Source organism: Homalodisca vitripennis, chromosome 1, assembly GCF_021130785.1.
Source record: "Homalodisca vitripennis isolate AUS2020 chromosome 1, UT_GWSS_2.1, whole genome shotgun sequence".
NCBI lineage: Eukaryota > Metazoa > Arthropoda > Insecta > Hemiptera > Cicadellidae > Homalodisca > Homalodisca vitripennis.
In genome coordinates, this window is record NC_060207.1 from 22597910 (window position 1) to 22625444 (window position 27535).

The window sequence follows — 27535 nt, forward strand, 5'->3', positions numbered from 1 at the left end:
CGGCTGTTGGCACAGACAGTCGTGTACATTAACTATCGAGCCGTCAGTCAGGTCGATCACCCGATCTTCTGTCTACATGACAAGAAACACCGTCAGAAATGCAAGTCTATAGGTTATACATTCGGTTCTGTACGAAGCAATAGACGATCGATGTGTGAGACACGCGGCTGTTGGCACAGACAGTCGTGTACATTAACTATCGAGCCGTCAGTCAGGTCGATCACCCGATCTTCTGTCTACATGACAAGAAACACCGTCAGAAATGCGAGTCTATAGGTTATACATTCGGTTCTGTACGAAGCAATAGACGATCGATGTGTGAGACACGCGGCTGTTGGCACAGACAGTCGTGTACATTAACTATCGAGCCGTCAGTCAGGTCGATCACCCGATCTTCTGTCTACATGACAAGAAAACATGGTCAGAAATGCGAGTCTATAGGTTATACATTCGGTTCTGTACGAAGCAATAGACGATCGATGTGTGAGACACGCGGCTGTTGGCACAGACAGTCGTGTACATTAACTATCGAGCCGTCAGTCAGGTCGATCACCCGATCTTCTGTCTACATGACAAGAAACATGGTCAGAAATGCGAGTCTATAGGTTATACATTCGGTTCTGTACGAAGCAATAGACGATCGATGTGTGAGACACGCGGCTGTTGGCACAGACAGTCGTGTACATTAACTATCGAGCCGTCAGTCAGGTCGATCACCCGATCTTCTGTCTACAATTGACGCCCACTTTCATCCTGGCACGGTTACATAACCTCCTCTCCACCTCACAGAACATTGATAAATACAACTGATGTCCATTTATAAAACATTTGTTAATGGCTGAGCGTTAGCAAAGCCTACCTACCACTCGTGAGGCTGAAAAATCTTCATTTTTCTCAGTCTATCTGTCTGTTTGTCCACACGTTACGTACATTTCACTGTATGTATTATGACTGATCGTTATATATATATATATATATATATATATATATATATATATATATATATATATATATTGAATATCTTTCCATAAACTCATAGTTTTATGCACGTAACATATTAACACATATAGCATAACTACAACACATACAACATCATTTTATAGTGATTTGGTGAGTAGACTTTTATCTTTTAACGCTGATATGAAACCGATTTTTATCAAAAAAAATTTGAATGTATCGTTTGGCAAGATGTCTCGAGGAAGATATCAATGTGTTGGTTTGGTGGTCACCTTTAAGTCACTGGTTTCCAAGTTAAGTGTTAGAGAGGGCTTCTTAGTCCTACATTCGCCCGGTAAAATAAGACATTTTTACTTGACATTATGTACTTTTTTTGAAAATTCTACTGTAATAAGTTTTACGATGCATCAGAATTTCTTTTGTATCAACTTCTTTTTTTGTATAAATGCCTGTCCGTCTATCTCGAGAATGAAATGAACTTTAGATTTAAAATGTTACATGTAACCCTAGCTACTGACTGTTACGACGCGTGGTGTGGCGTACCCAGACCTTGTTCATAAACACATTAATGTAAGATTAGAACGTTCGCTTATTATTTTAAGACTGATGTTACTATTTTGAAGTTATAAGTAAATTTGCTGTAACAAGATCAACAATTTTACTTCATATTGTTGACAAAATTCGAGTTGTCAGTTTATATTCGTTATTACAATAATATGATCAGAATTTCGATTTAATAACATTATCACACTACGCAACTTTTCTGCCCACCATAACTAATACCTACTTTAGGTTTAAACTTGTATTTATTTAACTAGGTCTATATTAAATATTAATTTACCTGCACTGGAAAGACCTATATTTTTCTCCTAAATGTATACTACTTTAAAATTAAAACCCGTTTTTATTCCTCGAATTAAGGAAAGATTTATCGTATTCACTTGAATTTTAACGTTGGAATTCAGAGACACAACCGGAAACAGAGAAAAGCTAAGTAAACATCAAAGAAAGGAGAGCGGTTCCTGGAGCCAAATGAAAATGTACGAGCACAATGTTGGGTTTCTCCCCTCCAAAAATGGCCCCATTGCAGTTGCACAATGGGCCTAAATTGCTAGTTCCCCTTCCCGTTTTAATTCAGACAAAAGTTGGATACACCAAACATTCGAAGGGAGGAAGGTCTAATAAACTTCCCGGTGTATGGATACTTACCAACACGGATGTAGTAGTAGGATACACTCAAGGAACCTCGTCACACACTCTATAATGTGACGTCAATAACAGCTTCGGGTAGTTGCACGAATGCATATAACCGCTTAGTTTAATCTATAAAATTAATACAAATATTTCTGTCAACCAAATATTACAATAAACAATATCTTTAAAAATTAATTAGGTACAGGAAGTAAAGTTTTTATACAAAACACACATAAGATAATGATATTCTGAAACATTATTTAACTCGTAAATTTTCACAGATTGAACAAAACTTTCAATCGTTTGTAACCGCACAGTATACTGCTTTCCAATCGAGTTTGAGTTTGAAAAATAGTTTTTCATGTTAATTTTGTTAAGAATACTCTCCCTCAATACGAAAAAGTAGAAAATTTTTTGATTACACCACGTGAATTAACAGGTATTTCAAGTAGGCAAATTAAGTCATTTTGTACTCAGTTCCGAAAAAAACCAATATAGCCTATACGATATGAAATTGATACATTATGTACATGAGCATACGAGTCGGACATGTATTTTTGTTCATTTATAACTTTTATATTATAATTAAATATAATTTTTTTTAATTAAAATTATTTTTTAATTAAAAATGTCACTCTTTGATCCTATTAACTCATGTACATACTGTAAAGATTTTACATTTTAATCTTCATGCATTTTTGTTTTATCTTGATTACAAAATGGACTTAAGTGCTTAATTTAAATACTTGTAATTTCACGTGGTGTGATCAAAACAAATTCTACTTTTCGTATTAAGTGAGAGTTTTCTTAATAAACTAAAAAATTAACATTAAAAAAAATATTTTCCAAATCCAAAATTGATGACACCACTTCAAGAACTGATCACGATACTTTACTTCCACTAAGACACGAACTTCTCTGATCAAAGTGATGAGATTTTTCTCATGAGGCCGTTTAGATTAATAAATCAAGTACAGGTCAGCCCTTAGAGATCACTGATATAAAATTCTACTTCCCAAAAAGCAATCACGCTCCTCGCTCCCCTTAACAGGAACTTTCCCTCTGATTTCCCAATACACAGACTAATCTCCCGACAGGCTTCTTCAGTTAGTTGACTAATCTATAATCTTGTAATGTAGACTGGCTGTATCAAAGCACATTCTACAGCATTTCACCTTTCTTCTACAGGTCACAATTTTATTCATTTCATTAAGTTTACTGGTCTATAATCCTGTTATATAGACTGGCTATATCAGAGCGCCTTCTGCAGCATTTCACCTTTCTTCTACAGGTCACAATTTTATTCATTTCATTAAGTTTACTGGTCTATAATCCTGTTATATAGACTGGCTATATCAGAGCGCCTTCTGCAGCATTTCACCTTTCTTCTACAGGTCACAATTTTATTCATTTCATTAAGTTTACTGGTCTATAATCCTGTTATATAGACTGGCTATATCAGAGCGCCTTCTGCAGCATTTCACCTTTCTTCTACAGGTCACAATTTTATTCATTTCATTAAGTTTACTGGTCTATAATCCTGTTATATAGACTGGCTATATCAGAGCGCCTTCTGCAGCATTTCACCTTTCTTCTACAGGTCACAATTTTATTCATTTCATTAAGTTTACTGGTCTATAATCCTGTTATATAGACTGGCTATATCAGAGCGCCTTCTGCAGCATTTCACCTTTCTTCTACAGGTCACAATTTTATTCATTTCATTAAGTTTACTGGTCTATAATCCTGTTATATAGACTGGCTATATCAGAGCGCCTTCTGCAGCATTTCACCTTTCTTCTACAGGTCACAACTTTATTCATTTCATTAAGTTTACTGGTCTATAATCCTGTTATATAGACTGGCTATATCAGAGCGCCTTCTGCAGCATTTCACCTTTCTTCTACAGGTCACAATTTTATTCATTTCATTAAGTTTACTGGTCTATAATCCTGTTATATAGACTGGCTATATCAGAGCGCCTTCTGCAGCATTTCACCTTTCTTCTACAGGTCACAATTTTATTCATTTCATTAAGTTTACTGGTCTATAATCCTGTTATATAGACTGGCTATATCAGAGCGCCTTCTGCAGCATTTCACCTTTCTTCTACAGGTCACAATTTTATTCATTTCATTAAGTTTACTGGTCTATAATCCTGTTATATAGACTGGCTACATCAGAGCGCCTTCTGCAGCATTTCACCTTTCTTCTACAGGTCACAATTTTATTCATTTCATTAAGTTTACTGGTCTATAATCCTGTTATATAGACTGGCTATATCAGAGCGCCTTCTGCAGCATTTCACCTTTCTTCTACAGGTCACAACTTTATTCATTTCATTAAGTTTACTGGTCTATAATCCTGTTATATAGACTGGCTACATCAGAGCGCCTTCTGCAGCATTTCACCTTTCTTCTACAGGTCACAACTTTATTCATTTCACTGGCTATAATCTTTCTCAGAGCGCCTTCTGCAGCATTTCACCTTTCTTCTACAGGTCACAATTTTATTCATTTCATTAAGTTTACTGGTCTATAATCCTGTTATATAGACTGGCTATATCAGAGCGCCTTCTGCAGCATTTCACCTTTCTTCTACAGGTCACAATTTTATTCATTTCATTAAGTTTACTGGTCTATAATCCTGTTATATAGACTGGCTATATCAGAGCGCCTTATACAGCATTTCACCTTTCTTCTACAGGTCACAATTTTATTCATTTCATTAAGTTTACTGGTCTATAAACCTGTTATATAGACTGGCTATATCAGAGCGCCTTCTGCAGCATTTCAACATTCTTTAACGGGTTATATTTATATTCCTTCAATTATAAAATATGAGGCATATAAAATTGACTTTGGCTTTTCACAACTGATAATCCGTTAAATACTTAAAGATATATAACGAATTACTTAATTTTTATATCGCTAAAAAAAAATTAAAACAAGTTTTGGAATTAACAATATTTGGCGAATAACGATTTTATTACTAGTATAAATCAAGTTAATATTTATGTGTGTTTATGTACTATAAAAAGTATACACAGTTGTAAAATCTACTACTTAAAAACCAAAAATAAATGCAAACTATCTCAGTGTATCTTTGTCGGTTTCAACTCGTATACGGTTGTAAATCGGAGTCATTTTAAACATTTCCTGTATATTTTATTTTCAACTGTGAAACTCAAATAATAACTTCTGACCTATATTATATTTAACAATCTACACCCATATTTTAATCAGTAAAATTTCATTTCGTGTTCATAAACATAACATAACCAAAACTATTCAAAATCCATATGGACAAGTAATCATGTTGGCCCATGAAATCACCTTTAGAATATTTCTGTAAGTTACCAGCTTTTTACGTACCGGTAACATTACTAAAGTTCGTGGTTACTTTATTCCGGAAAATGCAATACAGGCCACATAAATGCGATTAAAATTGGTGGACGAAAGGGGAATTCACACGAAAGTAAGATTATGTCTAGATATTCCAAAAATAATGGAGGAGGTCATTTAGTTGGCAAGTCTGGGACGAAATGAGGGCATAATTGAAGGTCAGGGGTTAACAACTGCCGATGCGATCATGCATTTATATACATACGCACGTAACGCACAGTACGTGGTCGTATTGATCGACCAGCCCAGGGCGCCGCTCCTCTCCCCGTACAATAGTTCTCACACCTTCTGTTCTCTTCTCTTCATGTAATTTACTCACGTCACTGTCACTTAATTACAATTCTAAACCGTCTAAACCAGTCTAGAATTTGTGAATTAACCACATAAATTTTCTTTAAGTCAGTATACATAAGATTTGATTTAAAAACAATACATATAAGATAATGTTTACAGACTTTATTGTTCAATTATCAGAATATTATTATCTTAATTCATTGTTATTTGTATCATTTACATATAATTAATTACACATAGGCTAACTAAAATTAAAAATATAAAACTTTTTAGTTTTTTTACATTTTTGCACACAAGTAGGAACACGTATTTATTTTGTGTGGAGATTTAATTTCAGTTATACAATTCCTCCCTGATTTGGACCCTCCATCTTTCTCTGAATATTGCCTGCATAACAAAACCTGAACATTCCGGTAAAACCAAATCCAGTGAAAGTTCTTGCCACTCAATAACCAATCTCCATATCGTTTCAAGGTTCGTGAGGTATGACATCACTGCAAGACTGCGCTTGGCAGTAATACCATAAATGAACACAAGTTAACCTTGACCCGATTCCACCACGGCCTTCGTATGGCAGTGATGCTGCAAGATTCCTGCGTCGTGTGTATGCGTCTAAAAGTACTATAAATTACTATTTAACAGCCACAATTCTTTATTGGCTGATGATTTTTAAAACGGCCTGTAATATATGACTCCTACTTGACCGGCTGAAATAAATTGCCAATCAATAATAATTTGAACCGGCAGCGCCAGATAAGTGCTACAACTAGGGAGATAACTTGAAGAAGTAGAGGTTAAACCTTCTGACCTTCTTGAATTAGTTCTAATTCAGCAATGTTTATGGCGATTAACGCTCTGTAATACCCCTTAAGCTTATCAAAAGTTGGTGAGTATTGTATAGTGGAACGACTATTCTAAATTTGAAACAAAAAAATTAAAAACAAGTGAAATGTAATACAAATTAAAACAATAGTCTAAATACACTGCTCTCAGTTTACTTTACACTAGCTATCATATATTAATTTATTTATGCCAATTAACAATTGTTTGGAAAAAATATTTAATATTGTAGAACTTATTTAATTATTGTAATAAAACTGTTACAATAGACAATAATAAAAAGGCTAAGGAAATTACATAAAATAATTCATATTATTTATTCATATATAATACAAATATATTAGTTCATTACAACGATTTTATGGTTGTTTGTTAACTTTGAGGTTATGTTCGACATTCTGTCAAGTATAACAAAAGGGACCTTGAACCACAAATTATGCACGCCTATTAAACTTACTGTATATATTAAATCATGCCGATAACTATCCACAATTAAAATACAACACAAGTTGACTTAAAAAATCCAGTTTTACAAAATTTACTCACTTTTACGATTTAAAGCGATAATCCAATGCTGGTAAAGTGAAACACAATTTGAATTCACAGGCAAGCACCACACCGCCACCAACACATTGAACACAACAGAATCAGAAAGTGAAGTAGGGACCAGCTGGTAGCGTGCCTGAGATGGGCGAGTCCATGTCAGGGGGAGTCAGCTCGCTCGGCGCGCACTTTTGAACGTTATATGTTTTGAGTAATCAACTCATTAGTCGTTACGGTTGGTTGCTGATACGATTGATTAGCTGATTTCGATAACATGACACGGTTGTTGGCGTGAAATTTTGTCAGAAAAGGCAGCACTACAAAGAACAATAGTAAGGAATGACAATATCCATTCATAATATCCATTGATAAAACTGACATTGATTTTTATCTAGAGCTGTCGCAATATGAACTAGTACAATGTGTATATTATGTCAATGCTAATGTTAATTAAAATAATATTATTTACTGACAAAATGTTTATTTTAACAATTATTTAGAATAAAACTAGTACATTTTACATATTATTTTACTAAATAACAAGTCAAAAACCAAATATGTTAATGTATTTTTACATAAAATCTAATCTAATTACCATTTTAAAATATTATATATCAACATTAGCCTATTTACTATCTCAGTTAATTACACTAAAATAAGGGCCTTATGAATCTGTTTATAAAACTGAAAATATAAATTTGTTTAGTAGTACTTATATTTTACGTACTAGTAATAGAACATTTTCTGCAACAAAATGTTGTAATAGAACAAATCTGCATTGATAAGAGTGAGATTGATACATTGTAATAATAAATCAATTTAATTTGTACTAATCGTGTTTTGCTCTTTAAACAATTTCATTTTAGGTTATTTTCTATATTTATACAATTTTATTGTTTTAGTCATAACATATTAATTAATAGCTTAAAGAGCTTTCTTTTGGTACTAAATCTAATATTTCACTTAGTCTTACAATTTAATTGTAAATTTCTTGAACTAAATTTAACCCATTCGAAATCGAAAACAAAACTATTTCAACTCTACGATGCAGTTATTGATTTATTTAATAACGGACTGTATTTTGAAGCATAAACTTTATGGGTGAAATAGTGTTTTCAAATATTACAACAACGTTTTAAACATGAAAGTGTTATGTAGTAAGACTAAGGTCTAAAATACACTGAGAACCAGAGTGTGTTAAAAAGATCGAGATCGTTAAATCATTAAATAAGAGCCAAAGACAACCAATTCTGCCAGGGCAGAAATTCCAAAAATTACGTCTCTGTCATAACCAACACTGTGGATTAATATCATGGTAACTCCCAAAAGATTTGCAGAAATTTATCTTTTCAATGGGGCACATTGTATCTCTTTTATGCGGTAAAATAAAAAAGAAACCTGGTCAGAACATAAAATTGGCAGTGAGACTTCAGTGCCCTCAGATTAAGGACAATAAAAACCATTTAGTGCTCGTCTGCAGTTTTAACGGTAGTTCAGTTCTGGAACTAGTCAAGGTCAAGGACAGAAGATTGGTAGTGTTGTTATACTTGAAGAGTCTTTAAATCGTTCATCTGTTATCATCTATTTATAAGTGTTGTATCTTACTGATGTAATGGATGCAACTTCATTGCAATTTCCATCTTTAATACCAATAAATTTTATACAAGTCTTTTTACGAAGTCCTTTTATCAAGAAATGGTTTTAGATAGACTATCTATTATGATTATAAGCCTGTAATCTAAGAAGTCCATCGTATTTAGAAGGTTCGGTTGACAAATAAAGAATCTTGAACTGTGTAAACAAGGCATCTCATTACAGCCCATGTATGTTCCTAATTCTATATTTTTCACAATAAATCAGAATATTCGGCCATTAATAGGGGGCTATAGTAAAATGGCTACGAGTTGTTCCCCATAAGAACGATGTAGTTCTCCAAGCCTCAAGCAGTTTTACGTCTTTTTTTAAACATAAACTTATTAGAGATGTTGAATTTTAACCATATAATTTACGTAACCAAATGCTTTTTGGTTTTTTTTATATATTTAAGATTGTTAAGCACACAAAATATCTCAGTCTATATTATTGGCGAATGCATAACGTGTACACATAATGACGTAAATCTGTGTGAGGTTTAACATTGTTGTTATTAGGGGGAGCAGTATTTGTACTATTCGGCTCTTGTTATCTTATTTTGAGGTTAGGATTCCCCTGCATTGTTGAGGGAGGAAATATCACTCCCTATAACAGACGTTGATGATGGCTCCGTCTCGCACACATCCGGGACCTGAGTGTGAGGATCGCAATTCGACGTAAATGGGGCGTGACGATCAGAGATCGGCCCAATTGTGGTCGAGAGAAGGGCCTGGTCTACTCCCACGTCCTGAGCAATGAGAACATAAACTTATCGGGGAACCGCTGCCGCCGCCGCCGCGCTCATCTGAAGTGAAGACCGCTATTAATGCTGTGAGATAGTGTATGAGGTCACTGCGCTATTTTTGGTTTGGCTCAACCGACCATAAACAAACCCGCAGATACAAGAACACGCACGCCCTCATTTCTGACAGTGCTATTTCCAGCTCCATAATCCTAGGATTTACAAATCCATCAGCTCGGATAAATACGATGTGCCTACCAAATATATTATTCATTAGTGACATATTCATTCATTGTAGAGGTTGAAACACGGAGTAAAAACTCTACTGAAGACAGACAACAACAATAGAAGCGACGTCATGAAAGTAACGACCTGATAAAAGCTCCCCGATAAGAACAGTACTGATAGCAGTCAAGGACGTCCTTCTTATTTAACACTTTACACAATCACAACGCATTCCTACAGTTACAGTGCAGCTATAGTAGAAATCTTGCATATCAAAAATGTTTAGTGTATAACATAATATTCTGATATATACTTAACAGCCGTAACTGTATTTTACAGTGAAACTTTTAAAATCTTATTAAACTTTTCAATCTCTACGCCAGTCCATTCTATACTTGTCTTCTGGTAGAGTATGTTTACAAAATATGATAGGTTAAACGTGTTTAAGTGTCTAAATTTTAGAGATAGAAACATTAGAATTGGAAATTAATTTTACGTTCTCGTAATACAATTCACGTAAACCTATTTAAATCAAATGATGATAATATTTTTACGATAGACCGAGATTCTCATCATTAAAGACAATCTAAAATCTAGACGTTTCATTCAGGTTAATTACCACAACAAGCCAATATAATTTGCTAGTGTTGCTTTAGATTCCGTAAATGGTAGTTTATAGTAAGTAAGTAGGATCGTTGCAACGCGCTGTAAACAGTATGTATGTATGCATATTTTATATTCATGTAGCATTTCCTTATACGGAATGTTCAACAAAAAAGTTTCGAACTGAAAATTAACTCATTTTTTAATAACTTTAATTTTAAAGAGTGTGTTAGGAGTATGTAACGTTTTTTGGAGACATCACAACAACAAAATACTAAAACGAGTTCCATTTATTAGTGTTTAAAAAATGTTACTTCGTCATCTATTACAAAATGCAGTCATTTGGTTTCTATAAAGTTACATAAGTACTATACAAATTATACACAGTTTAAATCTTTAGGTTTTAACACAGTTTTCGGGTTTATTACGATTTTCAGTTAAAAAAAAAAAATCATTCATTCAACCATTTTAATTTTTATTCTGTTAGTGTTTATTGCATTAACAGAAGTGTTTTTGAAATTTGAAATTGTATTATTCTTATAAGAAAACATCGTGCACTTTTTTATAGATAGTATACATTTGCGAGATTTTTACGCTCTAGCCGCAAGCATAGAGGGATAGAAGACGTCCCCTCCATGAGATGTCTGAGAAAAATGTTATAATCCACAGGTACAAAATATTGATTTCTAATCACCTTTATACAAAATTAATTATGTATTGATTCTTATTTTTCTGTTATAAAATTTTCAAATAAATAAATTAATTAGTCAGTGACAGATAAATATTGGCTGCTTCCACCCAACCCAAAGACCTGGACGATAACCCTCATAGTAGTAGTAGTACTAGTTGTAGCATCGGCAATTGTATAAGATTATGTCAAGTTAACAGAGGATCGTTATATGTTACAAAGATGACTAGAAGGCCTACGATGACAGAAGTACCTAACCATTTTTTATCAAATCCATCCAATCATTTCTCGAAATCTAGTTCAACTTTTCCAAATACCACGTACCTATAATAAACAAAAATAAAATATACAAGGGATTGGTCTACTACCCCAATGAAGTATCCTCGTATTCAAACTCTGTAATGCCGTAAAGATAATAATTTATGCTCTGACCAAGACAGGCTCTGGAAGTATTTAGAAGGATCATTGCAAGCGTATCATTGTCCTAGAGTAAAGCTCTTGTAAATGCTTGGAAAAGATCAGATCCAAGACATAAAGAAAGGCCACAGCACTCAGGCAATAAACAATGTTTACCTCCCTGTTTGAGAAAGGTAGACCTAGTCTCTTAGATCTAAGCAAGAAGGATATCGGATAAGTATTTGGGATGCTAACAGGGCTATATTGTGACAACTTATATTTCGTTATAAAGCATGATATGAGATGAGTAGCTTTGGGGAATATCTTATATACATACTGTTACTTGTACACTTTCTATTCATAAAAAAACAGAAAAAGGACAAATTTTTGAAGATGGGAAGAAGAATGGCAGTACTCACTGTGAGGTGGAGTCAGGGTCAGCGGGGTCAGGGGTCGGGCTGACCTCCGGCTCCTCCTGGACAGGGCTCTCGTAGATAAGCGTCTCTACCATGGAGCCCTTGGAGCTGCCGAAGGACACTCTGCAAAATAAAAATTTTAGATCAGCCAGTTGATCAAACAGCAACCTAGTTATGACTCAGTAATTTACCTCAAAATAACTGATATGCGACCCTAAAACTATTTTCTAATAAGAACCTGTCAAATTCTCTAATAAGACCATTAGTTAAATTACATTAAAAACATAAAACCAATATCACAAAAATGTTTTGTGATGTGTCTGAAGAAGATATCTTGGATATCGAAAGGCCTCACAAAACAATAAAATGTATTAAATATTGGTTTTATGTTTTTAATGTAATTTAACAGTGACTAATATAAGCTCCATCTACAGCAAGACCATTAGTCTTACCATCAAACTCTATTTTGGTTACCAGTAATGTTAAAATATAGAGCACTGTGTATATGAAACTTTCCAGTTCTTATAAGTGAACTGAAGGACTGATAATGCTAGAATAATCCTTGAATATAATGTGTACTGTCTTTTCTTTTCTTTACTTAATTTATATGATAACTCTAATACACGTCAATAAATAATAGTGTTTTAAATTATTATAACTATCCGACGATAACCACAGGGAAAAAATCGCTAGAGAAGTATATTTGCTCTTAATACTTTCGTTAGAAATTTATTTAAGTTTACATCTTTTAGCCTTTAGTCTGTCCTTGTCCCAAAAGGTCATAGATCTGCGCAAAGCACGTAACAACATTGAGGGGTATAGTCGGTACAATACAAGGTAATTACTGATCAAAAGTGCAGTGCGACGCGATCGACCCCATAGAGTGGTCACAGGCTCTTATAAAGAATTATGTTTCAATTCAGATTCTTCACTGTACCGTATATGATTTTTCGTTTTAGAAGTGTTGAAAAACCAGTTTCTTCCACTATGCGACAATGTGGTAACCCTGTTTATTATGTATTCAGATAGATGATCAGATGTTTTATTCCAGTTTTTAAACACATAACAATATTGTTCTTGTTGTCATTATTCATCATTGTTTGTTCAACAGTTATGAGTGCAATAGTATTGTCAATTAACAAAAGATACTTTATACACTAAAACAAAAGAAACCTAAGCGACACATTTAGTTTACTGATAAGGACCAGTAACTGCATTATATTGGCTAAGCATAGTGCAGCACGGTAGTGTCATAAGTTGTTTCTGTTTTTTTTTTCTATGGAAAATAACAAATAAATATATGAATTACATTGATTTATTCACGATTTATATATCTTGCATATAAACATCGAAACTATGAAAACTTATTGGCTGAGATTTAGCGAAGCTTATCACTCGATAGGATAGAAAAATATCATTTCTGTCTGTCTGTCTGTCTGTCCCTCAGCACGATATCTCGAAAACTAAATGACCAATACACTTGGTATTTTGCAAGAATCCTTAAGGAACTCTGAGTTCGACGATGGTGCTATCAGTCCATGGGGTCTGGCTGAGCGTTAGAAAAGATTTTTACATTGGGCTTATGGATAACTAATAAGGTGTTCTAGGATGGTGCACGTTTAACGATGGAATTGGACTCACCGCAATTTTTTTGTAAATTTCTGTTCTGTATGGTTGTATGTATGTCTATCTTCCCGCAGGACATGTCGAGAGTTAGATGAGGTTTGATTTGAAATGTTGCATACAACCTCAATGAAGCTTTCTATCGAGGTGTACTATAACCTCGTATAATAATAAATCACGAGTACAATTTTTTATGACAGATTCGAAAGCATGTGGACTTGTTACATACATTACATTTGTTTAGTACGAATTTTAATTTTATGAGGTATATTATATTATGTATACTCCATAGTAATACTTAAACGGAAAGCCCATAAATGTGGAACTGTTACGATTGATAGAATTATCGAACATTAAATTTGTATCCTTCATTGAATTTTTCCATTAGCGATTTCTTGTTCGATCTATATGAATATGTTCATCGAAAATAAAATCAATTGTGTTATTTTATGAATTTTTTTTTTTATAAGTTAAGAATTAAAACTGTTAACTTTGACATTATTTAATTAAGCAGTTAAACGTTGAACATTAAGATAATTAAGCAGTATTTTGATTAATATGTCAATACGGATATTTTATTTCATCATCAACAGATTTAAAAATTGTGCGAAAAAATTATCTAAAACTCGTACTATAATGTGTTGTAAACACGCATAAGTCGCAGAAAACAAAATAGAATAAGGAATCAGGGAGAGGTTTTATTCTATCAATCAGAAAAATATTGGGAAGTGTTAAGACAAAATACGTGGATACACTGTCATCCAATTTAACAACACGTTTCTCTTTGGAGTCGGAATTTCCTTTAAATGAATTAAACGTAGTAATGGACGAGTTAGCGGGGATTTAGGTTAGAACTAAAACTGGAACTGACAACAACTTGTGGAGCACGGGTCGATATCTTGGGTAAGCTGGGTGTGACGGGGGGGGGAGAGGGGGTCGTGCCAGGTGCTGCTACACGATAAGTTAGGTCTATCTGCTCAGTGTCATTAGTAGGCTTGACTTGGAGAATACGACATTTCGTAACTTGTCTAGTATTCATCAAGACATGTTAGGGGGGGGGGGTCGTGCCAGGTGCTGCTACACGATAAGTTAGGTCTATCTGTTCCATGTTATTAGTAGGCTTGACTTGGAGATGACGACATTTCGTAACTTGTCTAGTATTCATCAAGACATGTTAGGGGGGGGGGGTCGTGCCAGGTGCTGTTACACGATAAGTTAGGTCTATCTGTTCCATGTTATTAGTAGGCTTGACTTGGAGATGACGACATTTCGTTACTTGTCTAGTATTCATCAAGACATGTTTGGGGGGGGGGTCGTGCCAGGTGCTGCTACACGATAAGTTAGGTCTATCTGTTCCATTGTTATCAGTAGGCTTGACTTGGAGACTGCGACATTTCGTAACTTGTCTAGTATTCATCAAGACATGTTTGGGGGGGAGGGGTCGTGCCAGGTGCTGCTACACGATAAGTTAGGTCTATCTGTCCATGTTATCAGTAGGCTTGACTTGGAGATGACGACATTTCGTTACTTGTCTAGTATTCATCAAGACATGTTTGGGGGGGAGGGGTCGTGCCAGGTGCTGCTACACGATAAGTTAGGTCTATCTGTTCCATGTTATCAGTAGGCTTGACTTGGAGATGACGACATTTTGTAACTTGTCTAGTATTCATCAAGACATGTTTGGGGGGGGGGGTCGTGCCAGGTGCTGCTACACGATAAGTTAGGTCTATCTGTCCAGTGTCATCAGTAGGCTTGACTTGGAGACTACGATATTTCGTTACTTGTCTAGTATTCATCAAGACATATTTGTGGGGGGGGGGGCGGGGTTGTACCAGGTGCTGTTACACGATAAGTTAGGTCTATCTGTCCAGTGTCATCAGTAGGCTTGACTTGGAGAATACGACATTTCGTTACTTGTCTAGTATTCATCAAGACATGTTTGGGGGGAGGGGGTCGTGCCAGGTGCTGCTACACGATAAGTTAGGTCTATCTGTTCCAGTGTTATTAGTAGGCTTGACTTGGAGGTGACGACATTTCGTTACTTGTCTACTATTCATCAAGACATGTTTGGGGGGAGGGGGTCTTGCCAGATGCTGTTGCACGATAAGTTAGGTCTATCTTTTCTCTGTTATTAGTAAGCTTGACTTGGAGGTGACGACATTTCGTTACTTGTCTACTATTCATCAAGACATGTTTGGGGGGAGGGGGTCTTGCCAGATGCTGTTGCACGATAAGTTAGGTCTATCTTTTCTCTGTTATTAGTAAGCTTGACTTGGAGATGACGACATTTTCGTTACTTGTCTAGTATTCATCAAGACATGTTTGGGGGGGGGGGGTCGTGCCAGGTGCTGTTACACGATAAGTTAGGTCTATCTGTCCAGTGTCATCAGCAGGCTGGACTTGGAGACTACGACATTTCGTTAATTGTCTAGTATTCATCAAGACATGTTTGGGTGGGAGGGGGTCGTGCCAGGTGCTGTTACACGATAAGTTAGGTCTATCTGTCCAGTGTTATTAGTAGGCTTGACTTGGAGATGACGACATTTCGTTACTTGTCTAGTATTCATCAAGACATGTTTGAGGGGGGGGGGGGTCGTGCCAGGTGCTGTTACACGATAAGTTTGGTCTATCTGTCCAGTGACATCAGTAGGCTTCACTTGGAGACTACGATATTTCGTTAATTGTCTAGTATTCATCAAGACATATTTGTGGGGGGGGGGGGGCGGGGTTGTACCAGGTGCTGTTACACGATAAGTTAGGTCTATCTGACCAGTGTCATCAGCAGGCTTGACTTGGAGACTACGATATTTCGTTAATTGTCTAGTATTCATCAATACATGTTTGGGTGGGAGGGGGTCGTGCCAGGTGCTGCTACACGATAAGTTATGTCTATCTGTCCAGTGTCATCAGTAGGCTTGACTTGGAGATGACGACATTTCGTTACTTGTCTACTATTCATCAAGACATGTTTGGGGGGGGGGGTGTTGTGCCAGGTGCTGCTACACGACAAGTTAGGTCTATCTGTTCACTGTTATTATTGTTATCGTGTGGGAACAGATTATTATTCATTCAAATTTATTTTATCTAACAGTTCATAGCAGTTGGCAGAACATGCTCATTCAAGTAATTTTTATTAGATTAACAGTTAGTACTTACAACTTACTACAGCCAAAAAAACTACAATAACATAAGAAATATACAAACATACAATAAGAAACAGACAGTGCAATAATTTAAACACTTACTAGCTATAACAATTTCTACTAAATTATATTATGTTTGCAACAAAAATAATGGCAAGTACAAATACATTATGAAGCTTTAACTGTATTTAGTTCACTATTCATTTAAGAATACACATAACAGAGACTAATTCTTATGATAGACATTGCCTGACTCTAATTGAAAAATTAGGTTTTATCTCGTTCAATATCTTACTGCCATAGTACGTAACAAAATATTTTAAATCATTAGTCCCAAACAATAAAGTTGTCGTAGATATGTTTCCTTTAGTAACTGTGGACACTGAAACAAACATATTGAGCTGAACGAGTAAATTTATTAACTTCCTTTATAGGAAATTTATACAAGTATTTATAAATAAATATTAACACCCTATACACATTAAATGTAAACAAATTATTTCTAACTAACGTATGACTAACGCATGAAGTATTCTTTTATCATTATATCTGGATAAACTACAGTGTCATACGCCGTAATTCATGATTCCGTATCTGAGAGTATTGTCAAACCAAGATAAATAACTATTTTCGTGTTCCAATTGGTTCCTATAATTATTTAATGTTATGTTAGTTAATGTGATGCTTTAGACTGTTGATGGAACTGGCAATAATTTTATCTATTTAATTAATTGTTTTATCTACTCGTACTTTGTACTTTGTAAACGTTTTTAATTGTTAAGCTACTATGATATTTTCTGACACTTCATATGTTTACTTGAACCAAGCTCGAGTAGTGTGAACAACATATAATTAAATTATTGGAGCCAATTGCAACAAAATCAATAACATTATTGAGGTTGAGTGGTAGAGAGGGCTAAATAGCCCTAACTCCGCCTCTTGAATAAAGGCATATTTCATTTCATTTCATTTTCATTACATTATTATCCATTGATCGATTTTAAAAATGCAATAGTTTCTTTTCGTGGTTAATTTTATGATAAATGATTCTGTGTAAAACCCGAACATTTGATAAAAATGAAGTAAAAACGGCACACAATTCTCAGAAAATTACTAATTTTATTCAGAGATGAAGACAACCCTGAAAACAGATATAAAATCCCTTTGCAGAATTTAATACGAACCCTCTAGTATCAATATAACTACGTATGCCATTGTGGCCAGGATTATTCCGTTAAGATCGTTCGTTTTTGTTAAATACAAAATATTAAAACGAAATTTTAAATTAACGAAAACAAAACTCAACATTTTTCCAACGTTTATTAAGTTCAACATATTCAAATTTAAGAAATCCTGGCATAAAAGGCAATAGTACAATCAATATTTGGGCTGGAAAAACTAAATATATTTTAAATTTGTGAAGTTAGTGTCATTAATATTTTGTTTTAGAGCCACGGTAGAACTGATGCAAAACATCTTAATCATTTTGTATTATAATAGTTTAAACATACTCGTATTTGCTCCTATACAGTATTTCTCTGAGAACCCAACCCCCCACCCAAACTTGTGCTCATAACCTACAGTAAAGAATAAAACTTCACTTGCACAGTTATGACAATGCACATTGGTAATGTTTATATAATGATTTTATCATCACTACGTGAACCTAGAATCTCGAGCGCTCTAGCGGCAATTGTTGGAACCCTGTACTAGGAAGAAGCTTTACACAGGCCGTTGTCACGTGCATTTCTCTTACTGTCCACTTGTTGTAAACTAAGGTACATTATTACCATGTAATATAAATTCAAACCAATATAAGCGATTGGAATCATTAATTTGTCACAAATTTAGTAATAAAACATAATAAGTATAACCATTGGTCTTACTAATCACCAGTAGTAAAATAAATGGTACAACATATGTGTTAAAAATTACATTGAAATTAAAACTTAGGTATACAACAATATTATACCGTGGAAATAAAAAAGTAAGTATTTAATAATCATAACCTATTAGTATTTAAATATATTATAGTATAAAATATACTATAGTATCAAGTAAACTCTGTATACCTGTGAATAACAACGCATAATGAGAAAGGAACATTGAAGTAATATTTACTATACTGATCAGAATTTGTGAATTTTGTATTCTGAGGAAAATTGTTGTCACTTGAAGCGGTCTTCCGCAAGTTAGCAAAAACGACGTAGTTCCGTGATTCCGTCACAGAAAGCGCTAGTGTCCACACCCTGACACCTACGTTCATTAGTTCTCTTATTCTAACACTTTATTCCGACAAAAATGTTTGGGCTATTCCAATTCAATTAATTTGCTAAAGTTTGCTTATGTTACCTACATCAAATAAGACAAAACAAATAGTATTTTAAATTACTTAAAACCATATTTGATTAAAAAAAACCCTTTGAGGGTGTATATTATGTCTGGAAACACCCAAATATATCCTTTAATAATTTAAATATAAATTTGAAACCTCTTACAATCGTGATAGAGATTGGGCATCTACTTTTTGGAACTATGTTTTGTTATGTCACACCAACGGGGGGACGTCCTGCCGAGGGTATCGTGAATATTCTTAATGGAAGCCTATACCTTTGTGATACATAATTTTAAAGGTAATAGCTTACTGAATTGAATGCCACAAACCGCATCTCAAGGGAATTATTCTATCAGAAAATAGAGCATTTTTAGTATTGAAAATTTACTGATGTTCAACAATGTAATTTTAACATGGTTTCTTGCCACAAAATGTGTTACACTAATTTTTTAGCATTTTTTTTAAATGTTCAATTAAATAAAACAAAAATTTCATTTTAAGCTGGTTCTATTAGCACAAATTTGCCAGTTTTTATTACAGTACAATTATGGAAATACTTATGTTATTCATTTCTTATTACAAATAAAAAATAATGTATGCTGTTAGAAAAGTCTTACAACAAACGTTTTACCTGCATTTGGTGTCAAAGCAATTGTTCGAACTGTGTTCCTTCTACGGTTTGACAATGAGCCAATCTTGTGTAAAATGATTCGACAGAGTTGCCTAACATTTCTTCAGTTATCAAAGCAATCTCCTCTATAATCCTGTTTCTTAGGTCTTCCAAATTATGAGGCTTTCTTCTCTATAAACATTGGATTTTAAATGACCCCATAGGAAATAATCGATTGGTGACAAATCCGGAGATCTTGGAGGCCATTCGATTTCTCCTTCTTCGGCCAATCCATTTATGAGGAAACCTTAAATCCAAATACTCTCTTACCTGTCTCCCATAATGGGGTGGAGCAGCACCATCCTGCTGAAACCATACATTATCAAAGTATTCTCCTGATGCAATTTGAATAGCTGGGATTATTTCATTTTGGAGCATATTGTAGTAAAGTTCGGCATTTAAATTTCCATTGATGAAAAAGGGTCCAACAATTTTGTTACCTAAAATTCCACACCAATACGTTCAGTTTTTGTGGTTGCTGTTGAATGGGACTCATTAATCCAATGTGGGTTTTCACTAGCCCAGTAGTAAACGGCAATTGTGCCTGTTAACATTGCCATTTAGGAAAAAAGTTGCCTCATCAGAAAATAGTATGTTGGTCAGAAAAATCTCTATTGTCATCACATTTGCGCATCACAAGTTCACAAAACTCAACTCTTCTGTCGTAATCATCCTCACTTAAACTGTTGGACTAAATGAACTTTAAATGGTTTGTATTTATTAATTTTCAAAATCTTACTCACAGACATAGGGTGCATATCATGTTGCTGTGCAGCTTTTCTGAGCGATGTATGTGGGTCTTCAATAAATGTTTGCAAAACATCTAGTGCATGTTCTTCATCTGTTGCAGATTGTATCCTACCCCGACTTTGACCGATTACGTACACTCCCTGTCATTTCAAAACGCTCAATAGTTTTTGATATTGTTGAAACACTTATTGGGATTCCTCTTTCTGGGAAAGTGTCATTAAACAAATTACAAACTTCCCGATAAGATCTTTGACGATCGCCATATCCTCGCATCATCAACAGAGTAATTCGTTCTCTTTCAGACAATTCCATTAAAATGCCAAATAAAAACTGAACTACTGTAATTAGATAACTTGTTGACAGCAATGCTTCAGAGACACTGATTAACTCGACAGGAATGATATGACCTTTGTCCATTTGTAATTCCCAAGCTTAGACCTGTCTAGTGAAAGCTCCATGCTCAACAAACTGAAACCTGTAGACCAGATGATTAATAACACAATAATGTTTCTCATAGGCCAGTGACCTTTGTCTCTTTAAACCTTCCTGCTGACTGGAAAACACCAAGTACAGATTCATAAGTAATCAGAGAAAGTGACTCATAAGTTTTATTCATTGTAATAAAAACTGGTAAATTTGTACTAATGAAACCAGCTTAAAAAATAAATTGTTTATTTTATTTTAATTGAACATTTAAAAAATGCTAAAAAATTAGTGTAACACATTTGTGGCAAGAACCATGTTAAAATTACATTGTTGAACATCAGTAAATTTTCAATACTAAAAATGCTCTATTTTCTGATAGAATAATTCCTTTGAGATGCGGTTTGTGTGGCATTCAATTCAGTAAGCTATTACCTTTAAAATTATGTATCACAAGGTATAGGCTTCCATTAAGAATATTCACGATACCCTCGGCAGGACGTCCCCCGTTGGTGTGACATAACAAAACATTGTTCCAAAAAGTAGATGCCCAATCTCTATCACGATTGTAAGAGGTTTCAAATTTATATTTAAATTATTAAAGGATATATTTGGGTGTTTCCAGACATAATATACACCCTGTAGATATCGTGTATGGCTGTTATCTTGGAATATACAATATAAGATTTATTGCTAATATTAACTGGTTGCTAAATTGTAGCACGCTATTCCTATGATAATTATCTAATAGATGGATTGTTAATATATAATTAATTATTAAAAATTGAAAAATGAAATTGGAATTCCACCATCTTAAAAACCTTATAAAATATGTGACTAACATTTATGTAGGGAGACCATTAGATAAATAACAATGTTGCAATGTTTTTTAATTAGAAGACAAAAATAATTACAGGATTTGGAAAACAATAACATTAAAGCAATAAATACAGATGAGTTATAACGACAATAATATCAATGTATTCGATGTAAATAATGCAGTACATAGTAAAGGATAGATAAAATACAATTTTATATTATACAATGCGAAGAGGAAAATTAATATTTAGAGATTGGAAAAAAATTACTTACATAAAATTGAGAAAGAAAAGATCAAAAATATTTTACAGCCAAGAGACCTATGTTACTGGGAACAAGGAAAATGGGAAAAAGAAGAATAACTTATACTTAAAAAAAGTGTAAGAAGAGATTTGATGGAAATGGGTCGATAGTTTATAACACTGTCCCAATCACCACTTTTTAAATTGGATAAATTAATCTTTGGTTATATTGTTTACATAAAAGAGAAAATGCATGACCGTTAGAATGCTGCCAAATGAGATGATAGTACATCAGTGCAGTAAAGCCAATGAGATAATAGTACAGCAATACAGTAAATCAAATGAGATGATAGAACAACAATACAGTAAAGCAAATGAAATGATAGTACAGCAATACAGTAAATCAAATGAGATGATAGTACAGCAATACAGTAAAGCAAATGAGATGATGTCTTACAGCAATAATCGGCGGTATTAAAGTTCAGTGCGCAGCCATTTAAGATGACCTAATTCCCAGAGAAAGGATCCCTACAGCGCCTACTCTGAGAGACACTCATTAATTTCAGTGGAAGCATCCAAACAGAATATCTTATGAACACCAAATTGGTTAGACAGGGTAACTTTGAAGGGCATATTTCTTGCCTACTAGGTAGATCTTCAGGCCAAAGATACATACATAATTACATACATATTAACATACATATAAATAATTTTGCAATACTACATACAAAAAACTTTATACCACCAATTTTATTACTCACTAGACAATGAAAAATTTTAAAGAACAAAAACTACACATGTATTTTCAATGGATTTTAACTTTTACTCATCTGGCAGTTTAACAACGATTTATCGTTGTTCTTGTTTTTGCCGAAAACTGTTTCACAATGATATGTCGTCGTTCGGTTTTTGGCAAAAACGGTTTCACAACAATATATTGTTGTTGCGCAATCAATACTGGTAACGTAATTTTTTTATGAAATAATGTTCCAATTTGTACAAAATTAAATTCTGCACACAAAAATAATATTACGTGCTTGACTTAACGTATGCTATTAAAGTTGCCTCAAATTCACATAAGTATATATATATTTTTTCTAATATAACTTGGGCATATTTTATTCAATTTTTCAGGATCTGTTCATAATTATATATAAGTTTAAGATGTTCTAGTATCAATATAAAAATTATAAGCTCATATTATATAGCTATAAAATTAAAAATAAATAATACAAATATTTTTATTTTAACATTTTTATTAATTATATCGGCTGTACTTTTATAATATACGTATAAGTACTGTTTTCTCAAATGCATGTTTATTGGCTATAAAACAAGACCAATGGTTACCAAATATAGTGATTTTTAAATTACAAATTTTTAAGCAAAACCCTGTAAAATTACATTCTGTGCTGGTTTTAAACGTTGAGCAGCTGTAGGAAAAGGTTTTAAATATTAGCGAGCACCCAAAGGGGAACAACTTGATCTGTAAATGGAGTAAATTAACGAACTTATCCAAGGGATTACGATTGGGCATCTGAAGATTGCAAACTGCGAGGTATTTTAATTGTCAGATTTAAATGAAGTCTATAAAAAAGAGAGCAACGATAAAATGTGAGGTAACATTGAAGACATATAGGATTCATAACATACAGCATAGCCTATACGGTAAACAATAGTATATGTTCTCAGTACTATAGGTACAATGTGTTTTAATCCTTTTTGTATTATAATATATATATACGATCGTTCAAATGTAAATACAGGTTTGGTTGCATAATTATGGTATAATAACACTTATTACACATACTGAATTTGGTTGTAATAAATTAACATTGAAGCCTAGTAATTATATTAAAAACAAATATAAATTTTGTTAAAATATATTAACGAGCAAAATAAAATTACATAAGTTTTGCAATATTCAGCGTTACATAACTCACTGACTGAAAGCTTCTTAACGGAAATATGAGCCTGTAATTAAAGTAGCTATAGCCTATTATGGTTTTTTAGATTATTATGACAAAATATTAATAATCTACTCACTTTTTCCAGCCGCTCTGTGCGGCTACAAGGCGTGGGGAGTCAGGGCTACACGCCATCGTGGAGTGAGTCATACCTTGATCCAGCTATTGCTGTTTATACAACTGTTTTACATTTGCACCTGCCTTTTAATCAGCTGATTGAACTGCACTCTGTGCACCTTACGTATCTTTGAGGGTACATTATGCCGATAGCGAGGGCTACAAGTTACATGTGGAGCGAGACACAACTTGATCCAGCTATTGCTGTTTATACAACTGTTTTACATTTGCACCTGCCTTTTAATCAGCTGATTGAACTGCACTCTGTGCACCTTACGTATCTTTGAGGGTACATTATGCCGATAGCGAGGGCTACAAGTTATATGTGGAGCGAGACACAACTTGATCCAGCTATTGCTGTTTATACAACTGTTTTACATTTGCACCTGCCTTTTAATCAGCTGATTGAACTGCACTCTGTGCACCTTACGTATCTTTGAGGGTACATTATGCCGAAAGCGAGGGCTACAAGTTACATGTGGAGCGAGACACAACTTGATCCAGCTATTGCTGTTTATACAACTGTTTTACATTTGCACCTGCCTTTTAATCAGCTGATTGAACTGCACTCTGTGCACCTTACGTATCTTTGAGGGTACATTATGCCGATAGCGAGGGCTACAAGTTATATGTGGAGCGAGACACAACTTGATCCAGCTATTGCTGTTTATACAACTGTTTTACATTTGCACCTGCCTTTTAATCAGCCGATTGAACTGCACTCTGTGCACCTTACGTATCTTTGAGGGTACATTATGCCGATAGCGAGGGCTACAAGTTATATGTGGAGCGAGACACAACTTGATCCAGCTATTGCTGTTTATACAACTGTTTTACATTTGCACCTGCCTTTTAATCAGCTGATTGAACTGCACTCTGTGCACCTTACGTATCTTTGAGGATACATTATGCCGATAGCGAGGGCTACAAGTTATATGTGGAGCGAGACACAACTTGATCCAGCTATTGCTGTTTATACAACTGTTTTACATTTGCACCTGCCTTTTAATCAGCTGATTGAACTGCACTCTGTGCACCTTACGTATCTTTGAGGGTACATTATGCCGATAGCGAGGGCTACAAGTTATATGTGGAGCGAGACACAACTTGATCCAGCTATTGCTGTTTATACAACTGTTTTACATTTGCACCTGCCTTTTAATCAGCTGATTGAACTGCACTCTGTGCACCTTACGTATCTTTGAGGGTACATTATGCCGATAGCGAGGACTACAAGTTATATGTGGAGCGAGACACAACTTGATCCAGCTATTGCTGTTTATACAACTGTTTTACATTTGCATCTGCCTTTTAATCAGCTGATTGAACTGCACTCTGTGCACCTTACGTATCTTTGAGGGTACATTATGCCGATAGCGAGGGCTACAAGTTATATGTGGAGCGAGACACAACTTGATCCAGCTATTGCTGTTTATACAACTGTTTTACATTTGCACCTGCCTTTTAATCAGCTGATTGAACTGCACTCTGTGCACCTTACGTATCTTTGAGGGTACATTATGCCGATAGCGAGGGCTACAAGTTATATGTGGAGCGAGACACAACTTGATCCAGCTATTGCTGTTTATACAACTGTTTTACATTTGCACCTGCCTTTTAATCAGCTGATTGAACTGCACTCTGTGCACCTTACGTATCTTTGAGGATACATTATGCCGATAGCGAGGGCTACAAGTTATATGTGGAGCGAGACACAACTTGATCCAGCTATTGCTGTTTATACAACTGTTTTACATTTGCACCTGCCTTTTAATCAGCTGATTGAACTGCACTCTGTGCACCTTACGTATCTTTGAGGATACATTATGCCGATAGCGAGGGCTACAAGTTATATGTGGAGCGAGACACAACTTGATCCAGCTATTGCTGTTTATACAACTGTTTTACATTTGCACCTGCCTTTTAATCAGCTGATTGAACTGCACTCTGTGCACCTTACGTATCTTTGAGGGTACATTATGCCGATAGCGAGGGCTACAAGTTATATGTGGAGCGAGACACAACTTGATCCAGCTATTGCTGTTTATACAACTGTTTTACATTTGCACCTGCCTTTTAATCAGCTGATTGAACTGCACTCTGTGCACCTTACGTATCTTTGAGGGTACATTATGCCGATAGCGAGGGCTACAAGTTATATGTGGAGCGAGACACAACTTGATCCAGCTATTGCTGTTTATACAACTGTTTTACATTTGCACCTGCCTTTTAATCAGCTGATTGAACTGCACTCTGTGCACCTTACGTATCTTTGAGGGTACATTATGCCGATAGCGAGGGCTACAAGTTATATGTGGAGCGAGACACAACTTGATCCAGCTATTGCTGTTTATACAACTGTTTTACATTTGCACCTGCCTTTTAATCAGCTGATTGAACTGCACTCTGTGCACCTTACGTATCTTTGAGGGTACATTATGCCGATAGCGAGGGCTACAAGTTATATGTGGAGCGAGACACAACTTGATCCAGCTATTGCTGTTTATACAACTGTTTTACATTTGCATCTGCCTTTTAATCAGCTGATTGAACTGCACTCTGTGCACCTTACGTATCTTTGAGGGTACATTATGCCGATAGCGAGGGCTACAAGTTATATGTGGAGCGAGACACAACTTGATCCAGCTATTGCTGTTTATACAACTGTTTTACATTTGCACCTGCCTTTTAATCAGCTGATTGAACTGCACTCTGTGCACCTTACGTATCTTTGAGGGTACATTATGCCGAAAGCGAGGGCTACATGTTATATGTGGAGCGAGACACAACTTGATCCAGCTATTGCTGTTTATACAACTGTTTTACATTTGCATCTGCCTTTTAATCAGCTGATTGAACTGCACTCTGTGCACCTTACGTATCTTTGAGGGTACATTATGCCGATAGCGAGGGCTACAAGTTATATGTGGAGCGAGACACAACTTGATCCAGCTATTGCTGTTTATACAACTGTTTTACATTTGCATCTGCCTTTTAATCAGCTGATTGAACTGCACTCTGTGCACCTTACGTATCTTTGAGGATACATTATGCCGATAGCGAGGGCTACAAGTTATATGTGGAGCGAGACACAACTTGATCCAGCTATTGCTGTTTATACAACTGTTTTACATTTGCATCTGCCTTTTAATCAGCTGATTGAACTGCACTCTGTGCACCTTACGTATCTTTGAGGGTACATTATGCCGATAGCGAGGGCTACAAGTTATATGTGGAGCGAGACACAACTTGATCCAGCTATTGCTGTTTATACAACTGTTTTACATTTGCATCTGCCTTTTAATCAGCTGATTGAACTGCACTCTGTGCACCTTACGTATCTTTGAGGATACATTATGCCGATAGCGAGGGCTACAAGTTATATGTGGAGCGAGACACAACTTGATCCAGCTATTGCTGTTTATACAACTGTTTTACATTTGCATCTGCCTTTTAATCAGCTGATTGAACTGCACTCTGTGCACCTTACGTATCTTTGAGGGTACATTATG

At 34.9% G+C, this 27535-nt stretch overlaps 1 protein-coding gene across 2 annotated transcripts in view; it reads right to left on the bottom strand.

Moving 5' to 3' along the window:
• LOC124358127 (flocculation protein FLO11) overlaps window positions 1-27535 on the bottom strand; it is a 299990-nt gene that overhangs the window by 107882 nt on the left and 164573 nt on the right. For both annotated transcript variants that reach the window (XM_046810423.1, XM_046810431.1), the window contains exon 3: window positions 11938-12057. In XM_046810423.1, the coding sequence (XP_046666379.1) occupies window positions 11938-12057 (120 nt within the window). The remainder of the gene's footprint in view (window positions 1-11937; window positions 12058-27535) is intronic.